Below are 24351 nucleotides of genomic sequence, written 5' to 3' on the forward strand. Positions count from 1 at the left end.
GGCTGTTGGACAGCATCCCCAGGTTCTTCTCTGCTGTGCAGCTTTCCAGCCACACTTCCCCAAGCCTGTAACGCCGCAGACTTCATGCTGTGGCGAGTGTGCAACACCCTGTGCTGCCTTTTGATCAAAATGTAACCTGTGCTCTGCTAACGCATGCCTCTTTCCCTGAGAGAGGGTGATAAAAGAGGGAGTGTTCTTCCCTGTAACAAAACCATGATGCTCTTGCAGAAGAGAAGAGCAGCAGTGAAGGTGGCTCATAGGTGGATAGTGTGATTCGCAGCAGCTGCTGAATCTTTCTCGTCTCTGAAACCACAAGCGACTCTTAGAAAATGACAATGGCAAACCACTTGCTTCTTGGGGAACTCCATGGGAAAACAAACAAGACTGCTCCCTTTCTTTCTCTCCCTTTCTTGCCTCCAAGACAAATCTTACGGCTGTCTTCTAGTCTTGCCTGCAATACCTCTTCCAGCTGCTGACTTCCTTGGATTTGTTGAGAATTTTGCACGAAGAACAGGGCAAACCACAGGAAGCAGTAGATTGTGAGTGGGATCATACACTTGAGACAGGTGTATCGTAACGTACTGCTTTTGCTTTCACGGTCCAGTCTTTCTAACACTGTTCCTCTGGTTGATGCAGGACTCCTATACCCATGGTAGGAACGCAGCAGGAAACTGTTAGTTGCTGGCAATTGACTTTTCTTTCAGAGCAAAGCCTGGAGTTTACAGCTCAGAATCCTGCCCTGTGGCATAGGTTGTGTGTGCATTTGTGTGTGTCCATCTCCCTTGTCTCTTCAGGATTGGTTACCTTTGAGTATTATCAGCCCTGAGACTGCTGAGTGACTCGTCTCTGCTGTTTATGGCTGGAACAAACACTGTGGAAGAGCAGAGGGCTCGCTGGGAGAGAAAGCGCTGCCGGACAGCCAAGGAGCTGCTGGAAACTGAATGCAAATACCTCGAGCAGCTGGATTTGGTGGTCACAGTGAGTATTTTGGCCCCTTCTGATATGTGGGTACTTTCAGGCAGCACGTACTTATTTGCGTTGTCATGGGGAAGGGTCATGAGCAAGTATATCCCTACTGCATGGCACAATTGCTGTGGCTGAAAGTTTTTTTTGTTTTTCTTTTGTGTACTCCGTAATATACCGATAGCCTGCGGTTTTGGCCTCTTGGCTTTGGTCTTTACACAGACATGAATCTTTAAATTTTGATTATATAGGGGACTCACCTTAAGATGCCTGAGATACACGAAACATGGGGGCACAGACAAGACAAAGATAGATTATGAACAAGGTGGTGAAAACCAGATATGTGTAGGAACACTGAAATAGTCTCTATCAGTGCTGTAGTGCTGTGTTTATAGTTATGGCCAAAGTTACCAAGGCAGCTTGCATCTGATGACAGATATCTTAGGTAGGCATTCACAATATTTTATATCCTTTTGAGCTAAAGAGTGTGCAGGCTGCAACTTCTTGCTTCTGCTATGTACCACGAATAACCTTTGAGTGACCTGTGAATTTTACCTGTTTGAAATTCTCTATTTTTTCCTACTTAGTTCTTTGTGAGAATTTTAAAGGCCAAAGGGACACTGAAACCTGCTGTGTTGGAAACCATATTTGGACCCCTGGAATCCATTTATTCGGCCAGTCAGTAAGTGAATGCACTGATGTGATTCCTGGGAGGGTCTTATATTGATGAGAAAGTTAAGATTTCAGGAAATGAAGCTAACATCTTGTAAAACAGGCAATCACTCTAGCACTGCTAGCCTTAGTTGCGCTTAGTGTACCCAGGAAACCGCTGACCTGTATCCACACAGCCGGATGTCCAGTTGCTCTCCAGATAGTGGTTTATACCCAGTAAGTCTGCTCTGTGGTTCTTTTAAGGGATATATTCTGTGGCTTACTCTGTGACCATCAAGCATGTATTTGGCACAGAAGCTGGATGTGAGGTGGAGACTGACACAGGAAGGTCAGCATAGGTGTGAACCAGAGGGAGCTGTGAAAATGCCATCAGTAACGTACCCCTCGTGAGCCATCTTTCCTCCTTGTGCGCAGGGTTCTGTTGCTTCACCTGGAGAGAGGAAATCTGGGACTAGGATTGGAAAATTTCTGTCAGAATCTGGAGCTTTATGGCCACTATGCTGAGAATTTGGAGCAGGCAAATAAAACCTTGAAGGTAAATATCTCCTTTACTTTTCATGTTGTTTTTTCCCTCTCCTTTTCTGCTCTGTGAAACAGCTACATCCTTCACTTTCTCTTACTTCTGTTTCTGAGGTGATCCGTTTTCTTCTGTTTTCTGGGCTGCTGCTATCTTCTCAATATTTCTTCCATAATAGAATGGTGAAAACCTCTCTGCTTAATTAGAGCTTCAAATTTTTGAAGCTTGTTTCAGGTATTTATGTATGTATGTACATAGGCTGAGCGCAGCTTTCTCAAACTGAGTTCTGTTTTCACTCCTACTCCTTCTTGGCTGGCAGGCCTGGAGAGTTTGCAGTGGGAACGCTGGGGGACACTGGGATCTCTTTCTGGAAAATTATCAGGTATCCTAGTCTTTCTCACTACCACTGTGTGTATCTTAATAGTGCGATTTCTCCTTCCCAATATTTATTTCCATGGTAGAAGAAAAATTTTTCCTTCCCACTTATCTTCCCAAATAGAACCTGTCTTCCTAGAAATTTCAGAAGGATTTATTTTTATTTCAAAGTCCTGAAGGCTGGACCTGGAATTCAAACCACCCGACTTCCAGTTTTTGTTCATACTTGTTCCCAGCTGCAGGATGTACTGAGATGTTTCCTCACTGTTCTGTTCGCACATATATATTCACACTTTTGATGCCCCAAGAGAAAAAGCTGTCTTTTTCAAGGATACTTGCCTTGAGGTGATGGGAATGCGGAGATGCATTGCTTTGTCTTGAAATAGCTGGCAAAAACCATAGGTGGGCTGTTTGTTTTCCATTCTAAGTTGACCTTCTCTTTTTCTTTATTTCTATTTGCTGAGTATACTAGCTTCATACTGCTGACCATGTGTGAAGAGGGGATATTGCTTCCATTACCTGCTGGAACTGGTGGTCAGGAGAAAGGGGTTGGCTTGCCCATGGCCACAAAAGAAATTGTTATTCCTTGTGTTTAGGACTGGAGGCCTAAACTCTAAGTTTAAGAGTTCTGATGCAGACTAGAACACACATTTTTCTTTTTGTAGTCTGAAAGTTATATGCCTTTTCTGCTGCATACAGGAGCAACTGAGGAAAAACAAGTCGTTCCGACGGTTTAAGAAACTCCAGGAGACTCGACCTCAGTTTCAAGGCAAGAAGCTAGAGGATCTGCTTCCTTTGCCTCTGCAGAGGCTGCACCAGTAAGTAAGCAATTCTGAGTCTTCAAGGTGGTAGTGTAAGAAGGGAAAAAGGGACATAACAGTGTCTTGGTTGTTATGTGAGATAAAGTTGCTTAACATGTCTCAAAATCGGAGCATGTAGAAGTCATTGAAACAGACCTGAAGATAAGCCTGTGAAGTGGAATCAGTGTACGTGAATGGGAGATGATGCAGAGAGGTAGTTATGATTCGCCCTGGCTCCTAAGCCCTTCATCCAATTCTCAGGTAGAATTTAAGTGGAGGCTTTCTGTCATCTCGGTGAGCTACTGAAGTTAGGCCCTGAACAAAAGCGAGCTGTCTGAAGTGCTGCAGAAGTAGTGCCCTCTGCCAGAGATGGTCTTGCTCTGCTTTTGTGCAGGTTGCTGACCTGGAGCCTTGTGACTGTCCTCTCTTGTAGGTGAGCTTTTCTCCCCTCTCTGGTTATCAGGACCATATGCTTTCTTCAGGTTTGGTGCCTATTGCAGTTGTCTGAGCCTGGACAAATCCAGTCTGGATAGCTGCATTGCTCCCCTGAGGCATCATCTCCCCTTTGAAGAGGCAAGCTGACTGCAGGAGGAGAGTGCTGCATGCACTCAAGGGCAGCCCCTTCTTGGAGAGGGTGTGTGGATAATACAGAGCACAGGTATTTTGCTGGGAACCCAGCTTTTGCTGCTATAGATCAAGTAGATCCATAGCAGCATCTATAGATTGTGCTCTTCCGCCATGATCTTATCCACACTAAAGCAAATTTGAGAGATCGAGAGCCTCGTTTCTTTGAAAATAACTCAGGGTGAGCATACCACAGTCTTTCAGGTAGCTTTATGTAAACTTTTTGATCAACTTGGCAGATATAAATAGAAGTTTTCTAACTGTTATTCTTTAGATTGTTCCTTTAAATTTGTAAAATGGCAGTATATTTGATGCTGTCCAGCTGTTTGGAAAAATGGTGGCTTTTTAACAGAAGGTTTAATTTTTTCATTAACTAGCCTTTTCATGTTCAAGTTTCTTTGAAACTCTGTTACCTATGCTGTAGATCGTATGACTTCTGCCAGTTAGTGAATCTATTCAATGTGATATTTCTTCTGTCACTTCAGCCTGAAATATTTTGACTTTATTGGGAGAAAGCATTAGCGGAGATCTGATCCTTTCCAGTAAAGACTGGAGAGGAGAAAAGAAAAATGTAGCTCCTAGTTCTTATAGAAATGCCTTTTTTGTGTGGGCAGGAAACATACGGTATGAATGCTACCATTCAGACATTAAAAAAAAAAAAAGCTCAAAGAGAATTTTATCTGTTATTGAAGGCATTTTTATGTGAGTGCTAAGAGAGTCTCATCAACTTCAGCAACATGTGAGGTTGCTTTTATCAGACCCCCAGGAAATGCCACAGCCTTGCAAATGTATAAAATGCTTCCGTCGATTTAGTTGATAAATTTGAAGATAAAAAGAATGTGATCAAAGAATTGTGGCCAAAAGCTGCTTAGTTAAACTGAGAAGTGTGCACTCCATCACCTGGTGGGTTGTTGTTTGTCATTCCGTCACTAATAGGAGATGCTGCTGCTCCTGGTATCTCTTTGTGAAATAAACCCGCTCGCTCTACCTTAGGTACAAGCATTTCCTCAGAGACCTGCTGGAGAACACCAGCCCAGACAGTGATGAGTACCAGAAACTTGCAAGTAAGATTCCACCTGTAGATGCTGGCACTTTGATCGGTGTTAGCCTCCTTGCTATCTCATCTTGTGTCTACTTCCACAGGAAGAAAAATCTCTCTGGGGTTCTAGTGGATTACTATTTCCTTTCTCCATCTCGATCAAGATGTCCCTGAGAACAGATCGGGAATAAAATTGTAGAGTAATTGACTGGGAAAGTGGCCTAGGCTGGAGAAACGGCAGCTCTATTTTTCATGATGAGGGTGGTAGTCACTAGAACAGGTTGCTCAGGGAAGTTGTTGATGCCCCATCCCTGGAAGTATTCAAGGTCAGGTTGGACAGGGCTTTAAGCAATCTGATCTAGTGGAAAAAATGTTTCTGCCCATGGCAGGGGAGGTTGGACTAGGTGACCTTTACACATTCCTTCCAACCCAAACCATACTATAGTTCTATTTGTCACATGCCTTAATTTCCTAGGATAATTCATGTCCTTCATGCCATATTTACTAGCAATTAACACCACTTGTGGGGCACTTTTCGTGGTTTTGGTTCCAAATCCAGGAAATTATTCTTCTGTCTAACATTTCATTGGCAAATAAGTGTTTTCTAGAACCACAGAAGCGTTGCTTGGAGAGAAGCCTCTGGAGGTCCAATCTCCTGCTGAAATTACTGAATACATCTGTTGTTGATACTTCGTTTAAAACATTTTAATCTTAATGTCATCTTATCTTTTCACAGCAAGATAGGTAAGGCATAATACATACTCATTTGTGGTAACCTCAGAATATGCTGCTATAATTTCAGAGGCTGTGAAATCTGTTTCTGAGGTATCTCGGTGGGTCCAAGACATCGTTCGTAAGAGAGAGAACTCATTGCAGCTGCTTCGAGTTCAGAAACTGCTCAAAGGACAGAAGACTCGGGTGTTGACTTCAGGTGGGTCTTCTTGACAGTTCTGTTTTCCCTCTGACAAGCTGAGGTAACTGGAGGTAACTGGAGGTGTGCTTGCCTTTATCTCTGACCGTACTCATATTAACCATTTTTCCCCTTCTGGCCCAGATTCCATAGATAGGTGTTGAAGGAATATAACTACTAAGTAGTCCAGGCTTTTTTTTTTTTTTTTTTTTTTTTCCAATTAAGAATATTTTAGTAAGGGTAAAGAGCAGCTTAATTACTTGACATTCAGGTAGGAGAGCTGATGTCACGTAGTTAGAAAGTTAGTCCCAAGGAGAAGGGAACCCAAGGAGGTCAGGGGTGTAAGTCTTGGATGAGAATGAAAGACAGACATTAAATAATTTTGGAAAAGAGTAAGCAACAGTCTTGTCCCTACTCCATTGCAGGAACCGTAGATTTCTGAGTGTCAAGGGCCCAAAGACTGTATTGGTTTTTACCTTAAGCTGCAAGCTTCATGGACTTCTACTTACACCCTACACATGAGAAATCTTCTTTCATCTGCATGGTTAAACTGTGCCAGAAATCAGAGTACTTGTGTCAATAGCTGAGGTCACTGGCATGTAAGATCATCTAACCTGATCTTTATGACCTCTGGTGTGACTGGGTGTTTTTCATGCCCAGAATACACTCCAAGTTACGTGTGTAATATTGTGAGAAATGTGTCTAGTCTGCACAATTATGAAACGGCCACTTGGGGCCTCACCTGTGTCCTCACTGAACATTGCTTTTGCAGAGGTCATCTAGAAACAGTGCTGCAGCTGGAGAGGAGTGTTAAAGTCAATGTGTGTAAAGGTCTCTAAGATGCACCGCCAGGTACTTGTGAATGTGGCTGTAGTTCATACAGGTGAATTTCTGGGTGAAAAAAAATATCCCCTAGTGGGATGGGGAGAGAATTGGAAAGGTAAAAGTGAGGAACTTCACAGGCTGAGATAAAAACAGTTTAACAGGTAAAGCAAAAGCCCCATGTGCAAGCAAAGCAAACCAAGGAATTCATTTACTACTTCCTATATGCAGGCAGGTGTTCAGCCATCTCCGGGAAAGAAGGGCCCCATCACATGTAACAGTTACTTGGGAAGACAAACATCATCACTCCAAACATCCTCCCCTTCCTTCTCCCTTCGGCTTTTGTTGCTGAGCGCACCGTCATATGGTGCAGAATAGCCCTTTGGTCAGTTGGGGTCAGCTGTCCGAGCCGTGTCCTCTCCCAGCTTCTTGTGCACCCCCAGCCTGCTCGCTGGTGGGGCAGGGCGAGAAGCAGAAAAGGCCTCCACGCTGTGTAAGCACTGCTGAGCAATAATAAGAACATCACTGTATTGTCAACACCATTTCAGCACAAATCCAAAACACAGCCCCGTACCAGCTGCTATGAATAAAATTAACTCTATTCCAGCCAAAACCTGCACAGGTAAAAAAAGAGGTTACTTGTCAGAGGTTCTAATTCTTGGAGATGCTCAGTCAACGGGCGTATTAATTTACAATTCTCTTCCCATTCTTAGAATCCCTTTGGCGATGTTAGCTGAAAGGGAGCTAACGCAGGTGTGCTCTGTTTATCCTGAGCGTGAGAGGGAACGCCTGGACACATTGGAGTAGCGCACAAGTAAAAAGGCAAATCAGTTATTCTGAATGACAGAACTAATAAGATGATAAACTCATGCTAAAAAAGCCCAACCCAAAAAAGCATAGCTAGACTAGAGATGACCACTGTTTGAAAGAGCATAGGGTCCACTTTTTTTAGGTCTCCAAATATTTTGAGACATGTAGTAGGAGAAGTGTTGAAGGTCTACAGACACCTTTCGTTATCTAGGACAGAATTATGATGGCTGTGTTTTCCATCACCTGGAGTAAAATAAGTACTATTGGATGTGAAAAGCAGAAAAGTAAGAGGCAGCTGGAGCTTGCTAGTTTTCGGACAGCTTTCCAGAAACAAGCTAGCTTTTGCAGAACTGTTAAGATCGCATCCTGTTACTAGGAGGGACGAGTTGAGAAAACATAATGCTAAAGATTCTGAGAAAAGGAGTAGCTTTGGAGCTGGGTATCTCACATTTTGCAGACCCTCTGAGGTGAGCTGCTCCCAATGAAAAGAGACTCAGCTTTTCTTGCTGCCTTCCATATACAGGGCAAATACTGTCTTAGCCAGAACTGCCTCCTCAACAGGGCACACTGTTCTGTCATCCCTAGCTTTCCTAGGAATATTTCCCTGCTCTTTTACAAGGGTTTCCTAAATCGTGTGCCTCTGGAAATCCTGAACATGAATCTATATCCCAGATCGCTTCTAGCACAGTCCAGGTCAAACTCTATGCCAGGGAGTCTGATCACAGCTTAGCCTGAGGGAAACAGTTCCCAGTCTAGCCCCATGCTGCTGGCACCTTCCTTTCATTTGTTTTTTAAACTTGGACTCATTCCTGCACCTCACCCTTCTCTTTCTTAGTTTCTTACTCTGATAAAAGGAGTGGTTCCTGTGAAGAAAGCTAAGCAGGAATTCACTTGCAAAACTTGCTGTTTTGTGAGTGAAGCATACTAAGAAAGATACGATCCGTAACTAAACTAAAATTGTGGTGTTTTCTAAAAAGTACTTACTAGCTCAGCCAGAAGCTAAGGCACTGAAAACAGTAGCTGAAATTCTCTGGCAGGTGTTTCCCAGATGAGGCCAGATGGCAATACCTTATTACGGCTTTACATTTTTCTAAATAATCTTACTGGCAGGTGTCTTCGTCATTCTCCTGAGTTGATGGCTATCTTGTACAATAATCCTTCTAGTTAGGGGCACTGCTTTTAATTATTCCATTTTGTGTAGATGCCGGGTTTTTAATTGCTGCTTACAGCTAGGTTTATCAAATTGTTTTTGTATTTTCCTGCTGATTTCTCTGCCTTTTAGTGCAATTCATTTCATGGGTAGGTGGCACTGGACCCTGTTCTGTAAGAGAAGGTTGATAAGATTGCTTATTCAGAGTTCCCTTTCAATATGCTGTTTTGCATCCCCTTTACTCTCTTTTCATCAAAGCAGTAATCTGCACGCTGTAATCTGTTAACTACTGGAGATCTGTATATAGTTAGATGACCTGCAGAATAATTTTATTTCTTTCTAATTGGCACCATCGAGCAAACAAAACAGAAGAAAAACAATAAATGTTCAAAGCTGAGGCTAACTTCTGCTTCGCTGCTAATAACAAATAATTGGACAACGCAATTTAAGATAGTTCACGGCATGTTCCCTGAAGACTTAGGTTAATTTAAAGGTATGCATACCATTTTCAAAACATGTTTTTGTCTCCTTAAACAGACTTGCATATGATAATATCCTCTCAGTTAACATGGCAGATTTATAACAACTTCAGTCTGCTCCTCATATACTAAAAGTTTTGGGATGATTTTGGCTTCTGCATGGGTGCTATGAATGCTGGTGAGCTGGCCCGAGCTGACAGCCAGTGCCTTCTAGTGGCTGAATTGATGTAGAACCTCATAACCTATGAGAGTAGCTCTCTGTATTCCTGTTTGTCTCATTACATCCTTTTTTTTCTGCTGGTGATGATCCAACAACTGTCTTTATTTCCCTCGCATACCTAGGCCGCTGGTATATCCGGGAAGGCTGGCTTTTGGTGGTGCCTTCAAAGGGAGAAGAACTGAAGCGCAGGATGTTCTTCCTTTTTTCTGATATCTTTATCGCAACAAAGCCCTGCCACCCGCTGCACCCACTGAACTCGAACAAACTGGCATGCCAGGCTGTTTACCCACTTCAGCAGTGCGTCGTGGACAAAGTGTTCGGCCACACGCAGAGCCAGGGAGGGCTCCTCAGCGTAAGTCGTCCTGCTTCTGCCAGGCAGAAGCATCAGTGGGGTCAGACTTGCGAAGCAGGTCTCTACCTACCTCAGCAGCAGCAGGACTGAGGTGATGAGAGTGGTGACAATGGTAAATGCCATGAACTAGTCAGAGTGAGGGCAACCCTAACTTCTCGGGTGGTGTACGTCCTTTTTCCCTTCATGGTGTTGGGCACTCCTGAGCACTCTGAGGTATAGGCTGCTGGTTGCTTCACTTAGCTCAGGTGAGGAGGGTCTGATAAGACTCTGACATGCCCTCATCAGACCCATATGGTTGAGGTGGGACAGCCCACACAGTCACATGACAATGAATATCTAGCATTACATTGACTGCGGACTGAGCTTACAGAAAACCCTGAAAAACAGGGTGTGCAGAAAAACATGGGTATTACCACAATGGATATTGCTTGTGCATCTAACTCTGAGGGCTGCAGGGTCTTTGACTGGGACTGATGCCTCAGGTAGGTGTTTCAAGTTCAGGTCTTTCTAGGTTGCAGCACCTGGGGGCTGTGTGAGCTCATTCCTTGAGAGCTAGAAGGGAGACTTTGGGCAAACTGTGATTGGTATTTGGTGGTAGTGGAAGGACCTCTAGGGGCAGCGTGGAATACGGGAGAAAACTGCATGAAAAGCTTCCGAGGACTGTAACTGCCCACTTCCAAGTACCCTATTAAGTGAAAGCGAGCTGCCATCTGTAGCTGGAAGGAATGGACAAGTCTGGCACTTGCTCTGTACTGTCCCGCCTCTGGCTTCTCCCAGTACCAATGCTAAATTTTTCTATCTGGGTGAAAATCTGATGGAAATCAGCATACAGGGCTGAGTTGAGTTCAATGGTGATAGCTCTCCTTTTATCAGAGTTGCTGCTTTGGCAAGGAATGCCAGAGTGGCACCAGATCCTGTTTGCCTTTCAGCTTTCCTTTCCACACAAGACACTGTTGTTGATGTCCAGCGACCAACAAGATATTAATGACTGGTATCGGAGTCTCACTGATGCAGTCAGGTAGGCACCTATTTTCCAGAGGCGGATGGGGCCGAGGGAAGGCGGCAGCACATAAAAATGAACATATAGATCTATTTGCATGTATTACGTGGTTTTAACACTGATACAGAAGAGCTGACACCAGCAGCCAGGATACAAGGGAAGAGTAAGAACAGATTTCATGTACTAACAGTGAACTTCCTCTTTGTTCTCTACAGGCAGCTGAAAGCCTGACCCTCCAGAGCACCAGACAGACTGGCAAGAAAATGGCCCCTCTTGCCAGAAGCCTACACAACCTTAGGAAGCGTTCAAGCCCGTACAGTAAGACAGTTGCATTTGGAGGGACTACACCACGTGCTTCGGAGATTATGAATGCTTTGTCAGCTGTCCTAATATGAATACAGATGTTGCAAAAAATAGGTATGCACCCTAAGGATTTGTGTATAAAGAGCCTGTGTCAAGACTTGAACCCAATCTGGCTGAGAAGCTCGATTCTAGCTTTTTTACACTTTTTACCCCCCCAGCTTATTAAGTTGAGGACAAGCAGAAGACAGCCCGACTTGCTTTACCTCATTCAATGTTTTTACGCAACTGTCTTCCCACATCAGTGTTTTCATATTTATTTGTCTACATACATGTCTACCGGCTCTTGCTTCTGGCTCCTTTGATCAAAGCAGTGTTTTGGAGGATGGGAACATGGGCATAACACTATTTTCAGCTAGTGTGACACGGCAACAGTCATGTTCCTCCCTTGACATACTTTTATTATTCATATCCTTCAGTTTTCTACCAAAATCGTCCCTCCTCCTCTAAGAAAGTGACAGGTGGGCAGATCAAGGGATCTTGATCTGTGCTTTAAAATCTTTTTATTAAATCTTTAATAACTGCTTGATCTCAGTGCTTTAAAATCCTACCTCTCAGCTTCTCATCAATCCCACAGAAAAGTTAAATCTGCTGAACTATCTGAAATAAACTTGTAAGCAACGCAGATTCTGGGTCATCCATCACTGGCAATGAGCTAGGGTTCAGTTTACTAGGATGAAAGACCAATTTAAGGAAGAAATATACATAGGCTAGTAATTCTTGAGAATTTAACATAAAAGGATTAACATGGCCTTGTAATAATGTGGATGCTCTGCAGCAATAGCAGTTTGGTTCATCTCTTCTGTTGACAGGCATAACATCTGTTGGAACAAGATGTTAGGTCATCAACTGCAAGAACAATTTCAAGGTCGTAAGAAATACAAAGGCTGAAGTCTCTCTGGAATATTGACTTTTTTAGAAGTTTGACTTCTTTTTTTCCTTAAACAGTACCACATATCTTCAGTTTCTCACTGGAATTCATTAAAACAGAACAGAATTGGTACTGTGTAAGATACGTGTCCTGAAGAGATAATTACCAAATTTTAATTTCTTTAACATCACTTGATTTTTTTTTTGTCTTCCTCACTATGTAAAATTACTCACTTGTCTTAGTTTGTGAAACTTGGGAGAGAGGAAGGAATCTAACATACCTGGGTGTTTTTTTTTTTTTTTCCTTCACTGAGAAGCTATAGATAGGACCTTCCAGTAGTAGCTGTACTTGAAATCAAGGACAGATAAAGCTAGCAATTTAAGATTCTTATCTCCCAGTAGTTACACCACTCTGAAAAAGTTCTTCTACGATGCCTTTTTGTTCTAATAGAGTAATACAAAGATTTCTTGCAACCCTACGCCTGGGGCTGATACGTATGCAAAGCTCTTGGTAAAGATGACTACTATTCCTGCCCGCATTGCCTCTTTGTTACCTCACAAGTGCCTTGGTGCTGTCTCTTTTAAGACTTACCTTAGTGCTACCATCCTGTTTGCACTCAGAGCTTCTGAAACAGCAAAACTAAGTTCATTTTTCACTGAATTTCTGGCCCTGAAAGGCTGCGCACTGGCTTCTAGAAAACACTGCCGCTCTGTCACAATGAAGTGGAGACACAGCCCCAGAGAGCAGGGCTGTTGGAGCAGGAGCTGTAACAAATCCAGTCTTTGCTAGATTAAGCTACTAATTCACGTGCACAGGAATATAATCCAAACAGAAGAAAATTCACTTTGTGAACAGAGTTTATTTACACAGAGAGTATCAACCATTAGGGCTCCCAGCTTTATTTCTTTCTCTTGCTGAGTTTCTATTCAAACCACAGAAAGAAACAAGTAAATCTTGAGTTTCTCCCTCCATCACAGCAATTCACGGTTAGTAATAAACCTTCGCACCTCCTGGGACACTGGGACATCTTCCATTCCAGTGCTCCAGGACAGCAACAAGCTGGCTGGTGCCCGGGCAGCTCTCGCCAAGCCCGTCCCTGTGCACGCACAGGGCCTCCCTCGGGCGGACGGGGATGCCTAGACAGAGGTGCCCTCGGGGGCCACTGCCCGCCGCATGTCCTCCCGGTAGCCCTTCAGGAGCTGGTTGAGCAGTGTTTTGTCCGTGTCGCGGCGCGGGGTGATGAGCGGCGGGAAGGGGTTCCCCTTGAGCTCGATGACTGCCATCTTGGCACGGTCGAGGCCATCCCGGTTGGGGATCTGCACCAGGCGGGTGTAGCTGCCGGGGTGGGGCTGGAACCGGGGCGCCAGCACCTTGAACAGCTTGTGGATGAGGTCCTTCTCCTGCGGGGCGGCACGCGCAGCTCCAGCACCGCGGCTGTGGGGGGTAAGGAGGGATTGGGGCGGGGGGGGCGGGGAGGGGGGCGGGGCGTGTTACTCACCGTCAGCCAGAAATTCGCCATGCGCATGGCGCGCTCGTCCGTGTCCCCCAGCTTGGCGTACTCGATGAGCTGCGGGGAGGAAGGAGGCAGAGCCGTAAGAGCACGCCCGCCGCTTGCCGCCGCCGCCCCGCCCCGCCGGGCCCGGCCGCTCACCCGCTCGGCGTAGCCCCGCATCTCGTCGGCCCGCGCCCACGGCGCCTCGATGCGCTCGTGCCGCACCAGCGCCGTCACCAGGTTGCGCAGCAGGTCGAGGCGCGAGCGCGGGCCCAGCCCCAGCCGCCGGTGCACGCGCCCGTGCGAGATGGCGGCCGCCACCGACAGCCGCATCCCGCCCGCCTCCCGCCGCCGCCGCCGCCGCCGCGGGGCACCATGGGACGCCCCTCCCGGCAGCGCCCGCGCGCCGCGCAGCACGCCGGGAGCTGTAGTTCGCCCCTACGCGCGGGCACGACGTAGAGATGCGTAGATGTGCCTGCTGAGAGGCCGGCACAGGGTAGGGGAGCCCGGCTCGGCGCCGCTCCCAGCGGGCCCGTTCGCCACACCGATGCAGCAATGGAGACCGCAGCGCGCAGGCGCACAGGGGTCGGTCGGCTTCCGCGGGCCGTCCCGGTCGAGGGGGAGCCGTGAGCGGGCACGGCCGGCCGGCACGTCCCGCCGCGGCGGGGCCTTGTCCGCAGCAGGCGGCCCGGCGGGTAACAGCCCTGCTGCTGTCCCTGCGGCACCGGGGCGCCCGCGCAGCGAGGCCGTGGGCTCTGACGGGAGGAAGGAGAGCGGCCGGCCTTGGCGCCGCGGCCGGGTCGGAGTGGTGGGACACCGACCCGACGGAGTGCTGCTGGGCCGCGGGGCTCAGCTCGGGCAGCAGCGCAGGGCGCGCGAGGCTTGCCAGAGCCTTCACGTTATTCCCCTTTTTCCCCCAGTACCGGTGTGCCAGAGGTGCCTCAGACCCCTGTGTCACGTCCTCAGGCTGCAAAGTGGCGGTTCACACCAGCAGCGTCCAGCGAGGGTGCCGGATCCAGCCTCCCATAGCCCCCATGGGGCGCTGGGGCTGCCATGCTGATCGTGCGGGTGGGAGCGCACCTTATTGCCACAAAGACACAAACCCGCCTTGTCCTGCGAGAGCTCTTGCGCCCATAATCATAGAATCACAGAATGTCAGGGATTGGAAGGGACCTCAAAGGATCATCTAGTCCAACCCGCCTGCTGGAGCAGGACCACCTAGATCAGATCACACAAGAACGTGCCTAGGCCCGTTTTGAACATCTCCAGAGAAGGAGACTCCACAACCTCTCGGGCAGCCTGTTCCAGTGTTCTGTTACCCTTACTGGGAAGAAGTTCTTCCTCATGTTCAAGTAGAACCTCCTATATTCCAGCTTATATCCATTTCCCCTTGTCCTATCATTGGATGCCAGTGAGAAGAGCCTGGCTCCATCCTCATGACAGTCACCCTTTACATATTGATAAACATTAATGAGGTCCCCCCTCAGTCTCCTCCGAGCTAAAGAGACCCAGCTCCCTCAGCCTTTCCTCATAAGGGAGATGCTCCGCTCCCTTCATCATCTTTGTGGCCCTGCGCTGGGCTCTCTCAAGCAGTTCCTTGTCCTTCTTGAACTGAGGGGCCCTGAACTGGACACAATATTCCAGATGCGGCCCCACCAGGGCAGAGTAGAGGGGGAGGAGAACCTCTCTCGACCTACTAACCACACCCCTTCTAATACACCCCAGGATGCCATTGGCCTTCTTGGCCACAAGGGCACATTGCTGGCTCATGGTCATCCTGCTGTCCACCAGGACCCCCAGGTCCCTTTCCTCGGTGCTGTTAAGCACAGTCCTTCTGGCAGTGCGTGCAATTCAGGTGCAAGAAAAACGCTAAAAGGCAGCATAAGGGGGTCTCCTGCTACTCGTCTCTTCCAGCCCACGTTTCTGTATTTCAGAGGAAGGATGTGTAACAAAAGCAGCTACCAACAGTGTAAGAAAAAATACCTTTGTTATGAATACATCATAAAATCACAGTCATTTTATACACATTTTAGTATTTCATACATAAATTAAGTGAACAATATAGTTACTGGAATGTGTAATAAGAAAAAACATATAGATTTTAATGCGAAAGTAACAAATCCCCATCTTTTCGTTGCGTTTTTGAGGCTTAACGTATTAAGTCTGAAATACTCTAGAAGAAAGTTTCTCAAACTGTTGCCAACAATAACTCCAGGTATTACCTTAATTCCATTTGCAATCAATTTTCCTCTCCTTTTCCTGATTTAGCCTGACTATATGGGAGTTCTTCTGTGTCAGTATTCCAACTTTGCAAGAAAGAGTAATCCTGTACGTACTTGGCACAGTGTTGACAGAAAACATTTTTCCAAGCTTTAAGATTTTAACAATCTTTAACAATCAGCATTTTCCCATCACTGCACACTCTTGCAAATGTTTCCATTAAATATATTTCTAATATTAATAAAATAACAAACTCTTTATTATCCTTCTGCTTATAACTTGATGTCTTAACATCAAAATAATATTTCTTTCTAATAAAATTATACATAGTATTTATATGAAATAACGTTTTTATGTGCAGGAGCCTAGTATTGAAACTAGGCACGAGTGTAGATGTTTCTACATTCTTATTTTGGATTCTGGTGGGAGGGAGGTTCTTGTTATTTTTGAGGCCACCGAGTAATAAATAATTTACAAGATAATGACTTCCTTGGCTCCCAGGTAACCAAACTTAAAACTGGGAATGATTCTGGCTTTATAAAACTTTGGGTATGCTGAAGAAAATGTCACTTTTCTATCTGAGTGTCTGTATGTATTTATCCAGAAATCTTAATGAAATGTCTCTGATACAATCTGTTAACGAAAGTTATCATACAGTTAATCAGAAATAAAATGAGAAAGGTCTATGCAAAGGTCTTAGCCAGATGCAGACAGAAAGCTGAACCTTCTCAGCCAGCTGTGCTCAGAGGGGCTCTCCCTGCTGGAGGAATTCCTGTGTCTTGTGGGGTGGACTTATCTTTACCATAGTGTCCTCTCGTTGCTGCTGGGACTTGGCCAGCAGCTTTGGGGCAGGGAGTCTGGAAAGAGGAGGGTGAAGCACAAAGACAAACCCAAGGAGCACTTCACTTTTTTTTTTTTTATGGAGTAAGCATGTCTGTTGGAAAACCTGGCTCTAGGCTGTGACAACCAAAGATGCAGGCTCCATGAAGGGAAATTACTGAGGTGTCCGTTTAAGAAAGGCACGTAAACAGGTGTAGGACAGCTTTCCGTACTTACAGCGAGCATGTATTTTATCTATTTTTCTGATCCAGTCTCAGAATTTCCCTTCCCTGTATACTTACGCAAGCAGGACAATTGTCACCTATCCCTGAATCTGATGGTCAAACTGTAGGAACTTTTCATTTGCTATTTGTCTATATATGGAAAAGCAGAGCTTAGAACTAAAATAAGTGCCTTTTTTAGAGCACATCTTCTTGTGGGCAGAGGGCAGCAGAATTTAGTTGGTGTGTAGGAAGTGACTCATCTAACTCATTATTCAGTATCTGATGGTCAAAAAACCTGCAGCTACTAATTCTATAGTGAGAATCAACCTGATCTCAGGCGGTGGAGTGTGGTGGTAAACACATGCAAGGTACATGATTTGCAAGAGTTACAAATACAACATCTGACATTTAACAAATTTAATTCGAGCTGCATATTCATGCAGCTAGTTGCCTGCTTGAAATTGAGAAATTAAGACATAAATGCTTCAGTTCATGCTGTCTTAGAGGCTTCATTCAGCCTGCTGCATACAAGACCATCCCTCTTTTGGCTACAGGTTCCTTCCCCAAATCTCACTGATTTCCCTGTCACCTAGCTGACAAGATTACTTGGATCTGCAGCTGCTGGCAGAGCTTCTCCCAGAGGAGAGGCCCCAAGACCACAGGGTGAGAGCACTATCATTTTTCCTAAGCTATTGCAGTGACTTAGTCATTGCTTTGTAAATATTGATATGCATATAATATGAAGAGGATTACAGAATGTTAATGTTCTTAAAGCTAATGCCCTTGCTTGTGGTATAGTGATAGCAAGGAGTTGGGAAACAATTACAGGAATGAGCGCATCCTCTTAAGATAATATACAAAAGACATGAAAGATCTAGGCAGCCAGCTGTTTATACAACATGATCTGTACCAGTGGTGTAGGGATTACACCAACTATCTTTTGGCCTAGAGAATACAGAAGGGAATCCAAACCTTTCCAGGTTGTCTGAAAAGGGCCTGCTTAGTTTTTTTTTACCTGTATTCTATTAGAATATGCAAACCCTGAAAAACATGGCAAAGTAAGTTTTTCTTTGCATTTGTAACATGGGCATGACCCAGCACTAAACATACTGTAGAAGTAGCAGCTACGCACATACAACACTGAAGTTTTGTGCTTAATATACTCCTTTATCTTCTAAGCATGGCAAAGTCCTCAGCAGTTGGGGTAATCCGAAATAAATGGTAACATACATCATCCATGAGGTATGGTCCAGCTCGTGCATCCAATTTTCCAGTGTAAAAAACGGTCACTCCCTTTCATCCCTCTTCACAAATATAGGATCCCCTGTGCAGTACCTCACCTTGTCTATCCCCATACTAGTTTAAATGTTTTTTCATGGGCACTCCTGCACCTACTCATACTCCTCATATACGCAGCCAAATACACTGTAACTCCGTGTTCCAGTTCCGTGAACGCCGTTTAGGTTCTTTTCACGCAGCAGAGGAACAAAGCAGACAAAATCGCTTTGCAAACATGAGGCTCTCTCTGGTCTCAATTTCACTTAGACTTCAGCATTTCACCAAGGAAGACATGCACCTACAGGAGGTCAGAATCTGACTCTGTCTGCAAGGCTGAGATTGATTTTGTGATTGCCATTAAGCCTACTTGATTCACTTATGCTTGGTTTTCCTGCTTTATACATTCTTTGTTCTCTTGCTCATCTCTGTGTAACGTATCCAGCATGAATCTGCTGAGGAACGGAACTGGCCTTCACACTGAGCAGTGGGAGAATAGTAAGGGAAAAGTAGTGTTAGTTTAGGACAAACACATCTTTTTGACTCCCTTTGAATGACACTCTAGCAACACAAAGCCAAATAATTTCCAGATCAAGAAGCAGGGCCCTTATATCACAGCTTCACCACACTTTTTTTGCCTTTTTCTTCCATGGTGGGGCAAAACAGAATAAGGCATTTCACTTATAGCTGGTGTCTGCTGTGAAACAGGCATCCACTTTTCATGCTCTCCCAAGCCTGGAGACAGTAGCCAGAGACTTGAGTTCAGTGGTAAAATATAAACACATGTATAAAATAACTGTGGACCAAGGTTTTCATCATTGATGTCGTTCAGGCATGATGTTCAGCTGTCCCTCCACCCCTGGAAAAATTTGGGTACTGGGTCATTTAGACATAGAATGCAAGGTAGGCAGATGAAATGCTGTGGTCTGCGCCATTAGCTAGAACATGCCTTAATTGTAGTATGTACTAAGAAGGTTTTCTTGATAGTTAGGTACAACACACAGTGCAGGCTTGATGGTATAGAATTACTGCAAGGAGGCTACCATGAACCAGGAGAGCTACAGTACAGGCAGTATGGTTGGGGAAAAGCAGAAAGAAAACTGAGAAATAATATATATATATATATTTTTTTTTTTACATTGTCAGTGCATTTTTATATTGAAGAACTCTAAAGGGGCTCTATTTTTCAGTAGGTGTAGCTAAGGATGGGCTGCCTTCTGTATCCTGGAGTCCGTGGGTGCTGCCCGTGGTTTGTAGTCTTCTCCAGATCCAAAATCTACTGTGTCATGATAGTTTGTAAATTCCTGAGGTAATGGAAACTCCTCTGTTGATGAATGAGTCCTGTGTCCAAACACTCTCTCTTGCAGCTCAGCAATGTCATTTCTGATGTCTGCCATCATCAGCAATAGGAAATCAAATGAACCTGGTGGGCCCTGCAGTCACAAGGCACGGTCATTAATAATAATCGACTTCATTCTTACAGTTTTCAAACACGTTGATATAATGAATCATAGAATCATAGAATGGTTTGGGCGGGAAGGGACCTCAAAGATCATCTAGTTCCAACCCCCCTGCCATGGGCAGGGAAACCCTCCACTACACCAGGCTGCCCAAAGCCTCATCCAACTTGGCCTTGAACATTGCCAGGGATGGGGCATCTACAACTTCTCTGGGCAACCTGTTCCAGGGCCTCACCACCCTCTGGGTGAAAAATGTCTTCCTTATATCTAATCTAATCTCTTTCAGTTTAAAGCCATTGCCCCTTGTCCTATCACTACACGCCCTTGTAAAAGGTCCCTCTCCAGCTTTCCTGTAGGCACCCTTTAAATACTGAAAGGCTGCAATAAGATCACTGTGGAGCCTTCTCTTCTCCAGGCTGAACAGCCCCAACTCTCTCAGCCTGTCTTCATAGGAGAGGTGTTCCAGCCCTTGGATCATCTTCATGGCCCTCCTCTGGAACCTTGCCAGCAGCTCCATGTCCTTCTTGTGTTGGAGACTCCAGAGCTGAATGCAGTATTCCAGGTGGGGTCCCATGAGAGCAGAGTAGAGGGGCAGGATCACCTCCCTCGACCTGCTGGCCACACTCCCTTTGATGCAGCCGAGGATACTCATGCAGGGGTAACTCAGTAAAATACTGCTTATAATGTCAGTTGCCAAAAGTTAACAGCCTCTTTCTGAATCAGCCTGCTCAGGAAACAATTTTCAAAAGATGGCAAATATTTTTTGTGACAGAGCCTATGTTTACAAGATGCTCAGCCCTTTTATTACTTAACAGTTCCTTTGCTATATCTGCCTCTTGAGAGTATCTTGAGACCTCATGGGAATAGAGGAGATAAATCTTGGTTCCCTGTGTCCCTTCTTATTAAACTGATGAAAATTACATTCTTAAAATGACTAATCAATCAAGAATTATTATTTACTTAAAATTTTTTCTCAAGAATGCTGGTATTTGGAAGGTAACTTTTCAATATGGTAGCCTCATTGCTGTCCATTGCTTACTAAATGTACTGGTAATTACAATGCGTCTGCTTTTATCTGATTTTAGAAAATCATAATTTCTTTTTAGCTGACACAGTAAAGTACATTGTTTAATACTGAGGACACCCTGCTGGATACACTCTTTAAAATCCATTCCACCAATGAGAAAACCCTGTAAGAAATACATTTTAAAACAATTTCACCTGAAAACAGATTGTAAATACTCATCCTTCTCCCAATGACTTGCTCAAAGCCTATAGCTTGCCAAGGCCCAGAGAAAGACAAGGGGCAGGATTTTAAAAGATTCCAGGGATCCAGCTCCCATTAGGAGCGGTGACTGAACTGTACTAACTAGCACTCTGCATGGGATCTCATGCTACTGCCTTCTGAGGATGTCCCACCGCTGTCGTAGGGCAGAGGTGCACTTCCTGCCTTCAGGGAGGAGGTGTGCAGGCAAAAACACATGGATGAAAACAGGTAATTACTTTCTTTCCAGTAACATTTTCTGTGCATGTAAAATATCTTTCATTGTGCTCTTGACACAGGAGAGGGTTTTTTGTTGGTTTTTTTTTTTTTTCCTTTTGGCTGACCTGTTAGTAGTCAACATCACTCTGTTGTGGAAATTCTCCTGTGGGCAATACTTACAGGTATCCCCTTTGGTCCTGGTGCACCTCGCTCCCCCTGTAATCAATACCACCTCAGTTAGTTTGCTATAACTACAGGAAATGAAAAAAAAATCACAGTTTGCCTCTGCAGACTCCCTTACTTACTGTCCCCACATCAAGAATCATCAGCTTATGCTTGCTCAGAAGAAGAAAAGAAAGTGATGGAGGAACTTGCTCCAGGAATATGGCAGGAAATTGCCACTGATTCTAGCGGAAGCAGAGCTGAGCACTTCTGATATTTCTCCTAGACAGTAACAAGCCAACCAGTTAACAGGAGAAATTCAGAAAAGAGCAGTCTAATGAAATGAGCTAAAGCATCTACGTTTCTTCATGGAAAAGCTAGAAGAGCTGCAAAGAAAGGAAAGGAGGCTGCTTGACAGATAGCCTGGCAGGCCTATTTGCAAGACTTAAGGAATGGCAAGCATAAAATAGCAGAAGAAAGACATGAAGGTATGGGATGGGACAACAGGACGTTTTCAGCTTAGCAAAGGAAATGAAATGGTCAAAGGATGTGACTACAAGTGTGTAGAGGGTCTCTCTAGCAAGCCTGCACTTCACATGTGCATGTGCCCATGTTATGGAAAACAGTACCTCTCCTCACCTTGCTACCATCTCTTCCCGGGGCTCCTGGTGGACCCTGCAAGAGAAAATAAAGTGTTCACGAGGACGCGACAGGTTGCGGAGCTAAGGCCAATTGTGCAATGCATGACAGGAGGCGAGAATACTGACCACAGGACCCCGTCTGCCCTGCTTAATGTGTGATATGTCTGGAGATGGGCCCATAGGTCCCATTGATCCACGAGGGCCTGGCTGTCCGGGAGGTCCAGGTGACCCAGGAACTCCTTGACTCCCTTTTGGTCCTGGAGCCCCTGCAATTGACAGCAAATGTTACCTGCCAGGGAAAGCCCTCAGGACGCTTCATCAGTGCAAGCAGTGGCGACTGACCATTTTTTGAACCACTCAATGGACTGGTTGCCTTAACACACCCAAATCCACAACATCACAACCAAAACATTACTCCTTGTCACGGTGGCTACAAGACATCTTCACAAAACGATTTGTGAATGCGAATTTTTACAAAGAAGCCAAGACTGCCACTGCCAGGCGGCTAGGGACACAGACTGGGAATGCAAAGAAAAGCAGAAAAGCCTTATTTTCACACCAAGAAGAAAAGAACGAGTCACATCTGAGAAACATTTCATAAAAAGAAAGACTCAGAAAACTCATGGGAATGTTGGGTCAAAGGCATCTACATGACTGGCATGGAAGCAAGTCCTTTCCAGTGGTGGGTTGCACTTCTCTTTTGCCCATGCCCAGTACGGTAGCCAATGTGTTAGGGGCAAAAAAGGCTCTAATCGTTGATTTAGCTTCATCTCCTTTTCAGCTTCTGCTCACTCAGCAGATAATGTTAGTTTTTAGGAAGCACACAGGCAGCAAAGCATAAATTTAGCTCAAGAGAAAGAGTATGAAAAGCAAAACAGAAAATCGGGCACGTGAAACACATTTGCACAAAATAAAGACCACTGCATAGCTGAATTGCTTTGTAACGGGAGGGGAAAGCACTTTTCTTCATACTGAAGGCAGGTGAAAGACATAGAAAATGAGAGGCAAAGAGTAAAAATGGTTCAGCAGGACAGAACATGTGCAGTTAGGGTTCTCCAAAGGAGTAAAATCGAGTTCAGCGATGGACCGTCTCGGACTCCTCCTGGAGACCCCGGCGCGCCGTTGCTAGCGGCAGGGCAGAGGAGGAGTAGGCGAGCAGGGATGGTTTTCGAGCGGAACAGACCATTCCACAGCACCTTGGACAGCTCAGTCGTGGGAAACCAGATGGGAGACGGGCAGAGTCAGGCCTAGGTTAGCGGGACTGCAAGGCGGCCCACTGCACCGTTCCGAGTCCGACGCGGAATTTCTAACCACACTGTCCTGACACTTATGATACACTGAAGACTGAAGATACTCATCCTCCAAGAAAATGAGACAGAGACTCAAAAACCAAAGCAAGACTGCAAAAGCAGGGATAAATGGGGGGCAGTTCAGTCGGGAGTAAATCAAACCTTGTAAGGATTATCGGCTAGTCCTCTGTAAGAATCTTCCTGAAACCCAGCGCTATGCTAAAATTCCTTGGATTTACTGATAACCCAAAATTAGATCTGCAGTCAACAGAGTTGGCAAAATTTTTAGCATCACTGGCTGCAGGTTGCAAAGTGTCTGGCTTAAGTTAGAGCTTTAGGAACTCTCTGCTTTTGTTATTGTTTCAACCTATACCTTAGCAAAGATGGTGTGAGTGGAGTTTTACTTTTCTTTTCAGATTCCTTTGAATCTGGAACACACATAAAACCAACAAATGAATCCTTGTAAAACCAGATGAGGAAAAGTAAAAGAGTTGGCACGAACCCCCACAATCTGGAAGCACGTTTTCTGCTCTAGTAATGACAGTGAGCTAAAGCAATACGTATTCCTGAAATGAAATGGAGAGTGTTTTAAGACACAGTTAAAAAACAGGAAATGACAACTGAAGCAGGTGAGATGTCCCAGGGAGAGGGTGAAATTTTGCACGTACAGGACAAACACAGCTTGCACACCAAGAAACATATGGAGACTGAGACACAATGGATGATGTTGGACAGTTGGCAGAGGCTGACCATAATGACCAGAAAATTTTTAAATCTAGCACATATGCAAATATAATAACAACAATCAAAATATGAAACACCTGAAATCCTATCACACTGAAAGACTGAAGCCTATTATTTTTACTCATGGCACTATTGCACATTCACATCCACAAAATCATAGAATCATAGAATGGTTTGGGTTGGAAGGGACCTCAAAGATCATCTAGTTCCAACCCCCCTGCCATAGGCAGGGACACCTTCCACCAGACCAAGTTGCCCAAAGCCTCATCCAACCTGGCCTTGAACAATTCCAGGGATGGGGCATCTACAACTTCTCTGGGCAACCTGTTCCAGTGCCTCACCACCCTCAGAGTGAATTTTTTTTTTCTTATATCTAATCTAAATCTGCCCTCTTTCAGTTTAAATCCATTGCCCCCATCTGGTCTGTATCTTACCTGGAGGCCCTTGTTGGCCAGGCTGGCCTGGGGGGCCAGGGATATATGCATTAGATGCAAGCACTTTTTCACCAGTGATTTGCTTGCTAAGATCAGCAGCATTATTTGGTAGCAAAGCAACCTGCCAAAACCAAAAATCACTGT

General features: G+C 45.2%; 3 protein-coding genes across 4 annotated transcripts in view; 1 reads left to right on the plus strand and 2 right to left on the minus strand.

Annotated features, from left to right (window-relative positions):
* The first annotated feature begins 855 nt into the window (after positions 1 to 855).
* Positions 856 to 10964, plus strand: ARHGEF39 (Rho guanine nucleotide exchange factor 39). Its single transcript, XM_009988783.2, has 9 exons — positions 856 to 978; positions 1551 to 1645; positions 2050 to 2170; positions 3227 to 3345; positions 4945 to 5015; positions 5793 to 5921; positions 9504 to 9733; positions 10663 to 10751; positions 10949 to 10964. Exons 1-9 carry the CDS (start codon positions 856 to 858, stop codon positions 10962 to 10964), a joined length of 993 nt encoding a protein of 330 aa, XP_009987085.1.
* A 2084-nt stretch (positions 10965 to 13048) lies between these two features.
* Positions 13049 to 13789, minus strand: MRPL17 (mitochondrial ribosomal protein L17). 2 transcript variants are annotated; one of them, XM_086629613.1, is made up of 3 exons: positions 13616 to 13789; positions 13463 to 13531; positions 13049 to 13364 (listed from the first exon to the last, which is right to left on the minus strand). In XM_086629613.1, exons 1-3 carry the CDS (start codon positions 13787 to 13789, stop codon positions 13101 to 13103), a joined length of 507 nt encoding a protein of 168 aa, XP_086485739.1. In that variant the 3' UTR covers positions 13049 to 13100. The 2 variants fall into 2 exon arrangements, with proteins under 2 accessions (XP_086485739.1, XP_086485738.1); XM_086629612.1 differs by having other exon boundaries at positions 13463 to 13789.
* A 5404-nt stretch (positions 13790 to 19193) lies between these two features.
* CCBE1 (collagen and calcium binding EGF domains 1) overlaps positions 19194 to 24351 on the minus strand; it is a 107714-nt gene continuing 102556 nt past the window's right edge. Inside the window, exons 7-11 of the mRNA XM_086629664.1 lie at positions 24208 to 24328; positions 21867 to 22006; positions 21739 to 21774; positions 21118 to 21153; positions 19194 to 19427 (exon numbers count right to left, since the gene is read on the minus strand). Of these exons, the coding sequence (XP_086485790.1) occupies positions 19194 to 19427; positions 21118 to 21153; positions 21739 to 21774; positions 21867 to 22006; positions 24208 to 24328 (567 nt within the window). The remainder of the gene's footprint in view (positions 19428 to 21117; positions 21154 to 21738; positions 21775 to 21866; positions 22007 to 24207; positions 24329 to 24351) is intronic.

The sequence above is a fragment of the Tauraco erythrolophus genome, chromosome Z (genome assembly GCF_009769465.1).
Source record: "Tauraco erythrolophus isolate bTauEry1 chromosome Z, bTauEry1.pri, whole genome shotgun sequence".
In the NCBI taxonomy this organism is placed as follows: Eukaryota; Metazoa; Chordata; class Aves; order Musophagiformes; family Musophagidae; genus Tauraco; species Tauraco erythrolophus.

Excerpts from the sequence above, each read along its gene's own strand:
- ARHGEF39 (XM_009988783.2), top strand. The coding sequence starts at position 856 with ATGGCTGGAACAAACACTGTGGAAGAGCAGAGGGCTCGCTGGGAGAGA. Across the intron at positions 5,016-5,792 it reads TGAGTACCAGAAACTTGCAA|AGGCTGTGAAATCTGTTTCT; the intron begins GTAAGATTCCAC and ends CTATAATTTCAG. Across the intron at positions 9,734-10,662 it reads GCCAGGGAGGGCTCCTCAGC|CTTTCCTTTCCACACAAGAC; the intron begins GTAAGTCGTCCT and ends TTTGCCTTTCAG.
- MRPL17 (XM_086629612.1), bottom strand. The coding sequence starts at position 13,789 with ATGCGGCTGTCGGTGGCGGCCGCCATCTCGCACGGGCGCGTGCACCGG. Across the intron at positions 13,365-13,462 it reads TGGCGAATTTCTGGCTGACG|GAGAAGGACCTCATCCACAA; the intron begins GTGAGTAACACG and ends GCCGCCCCGCAG.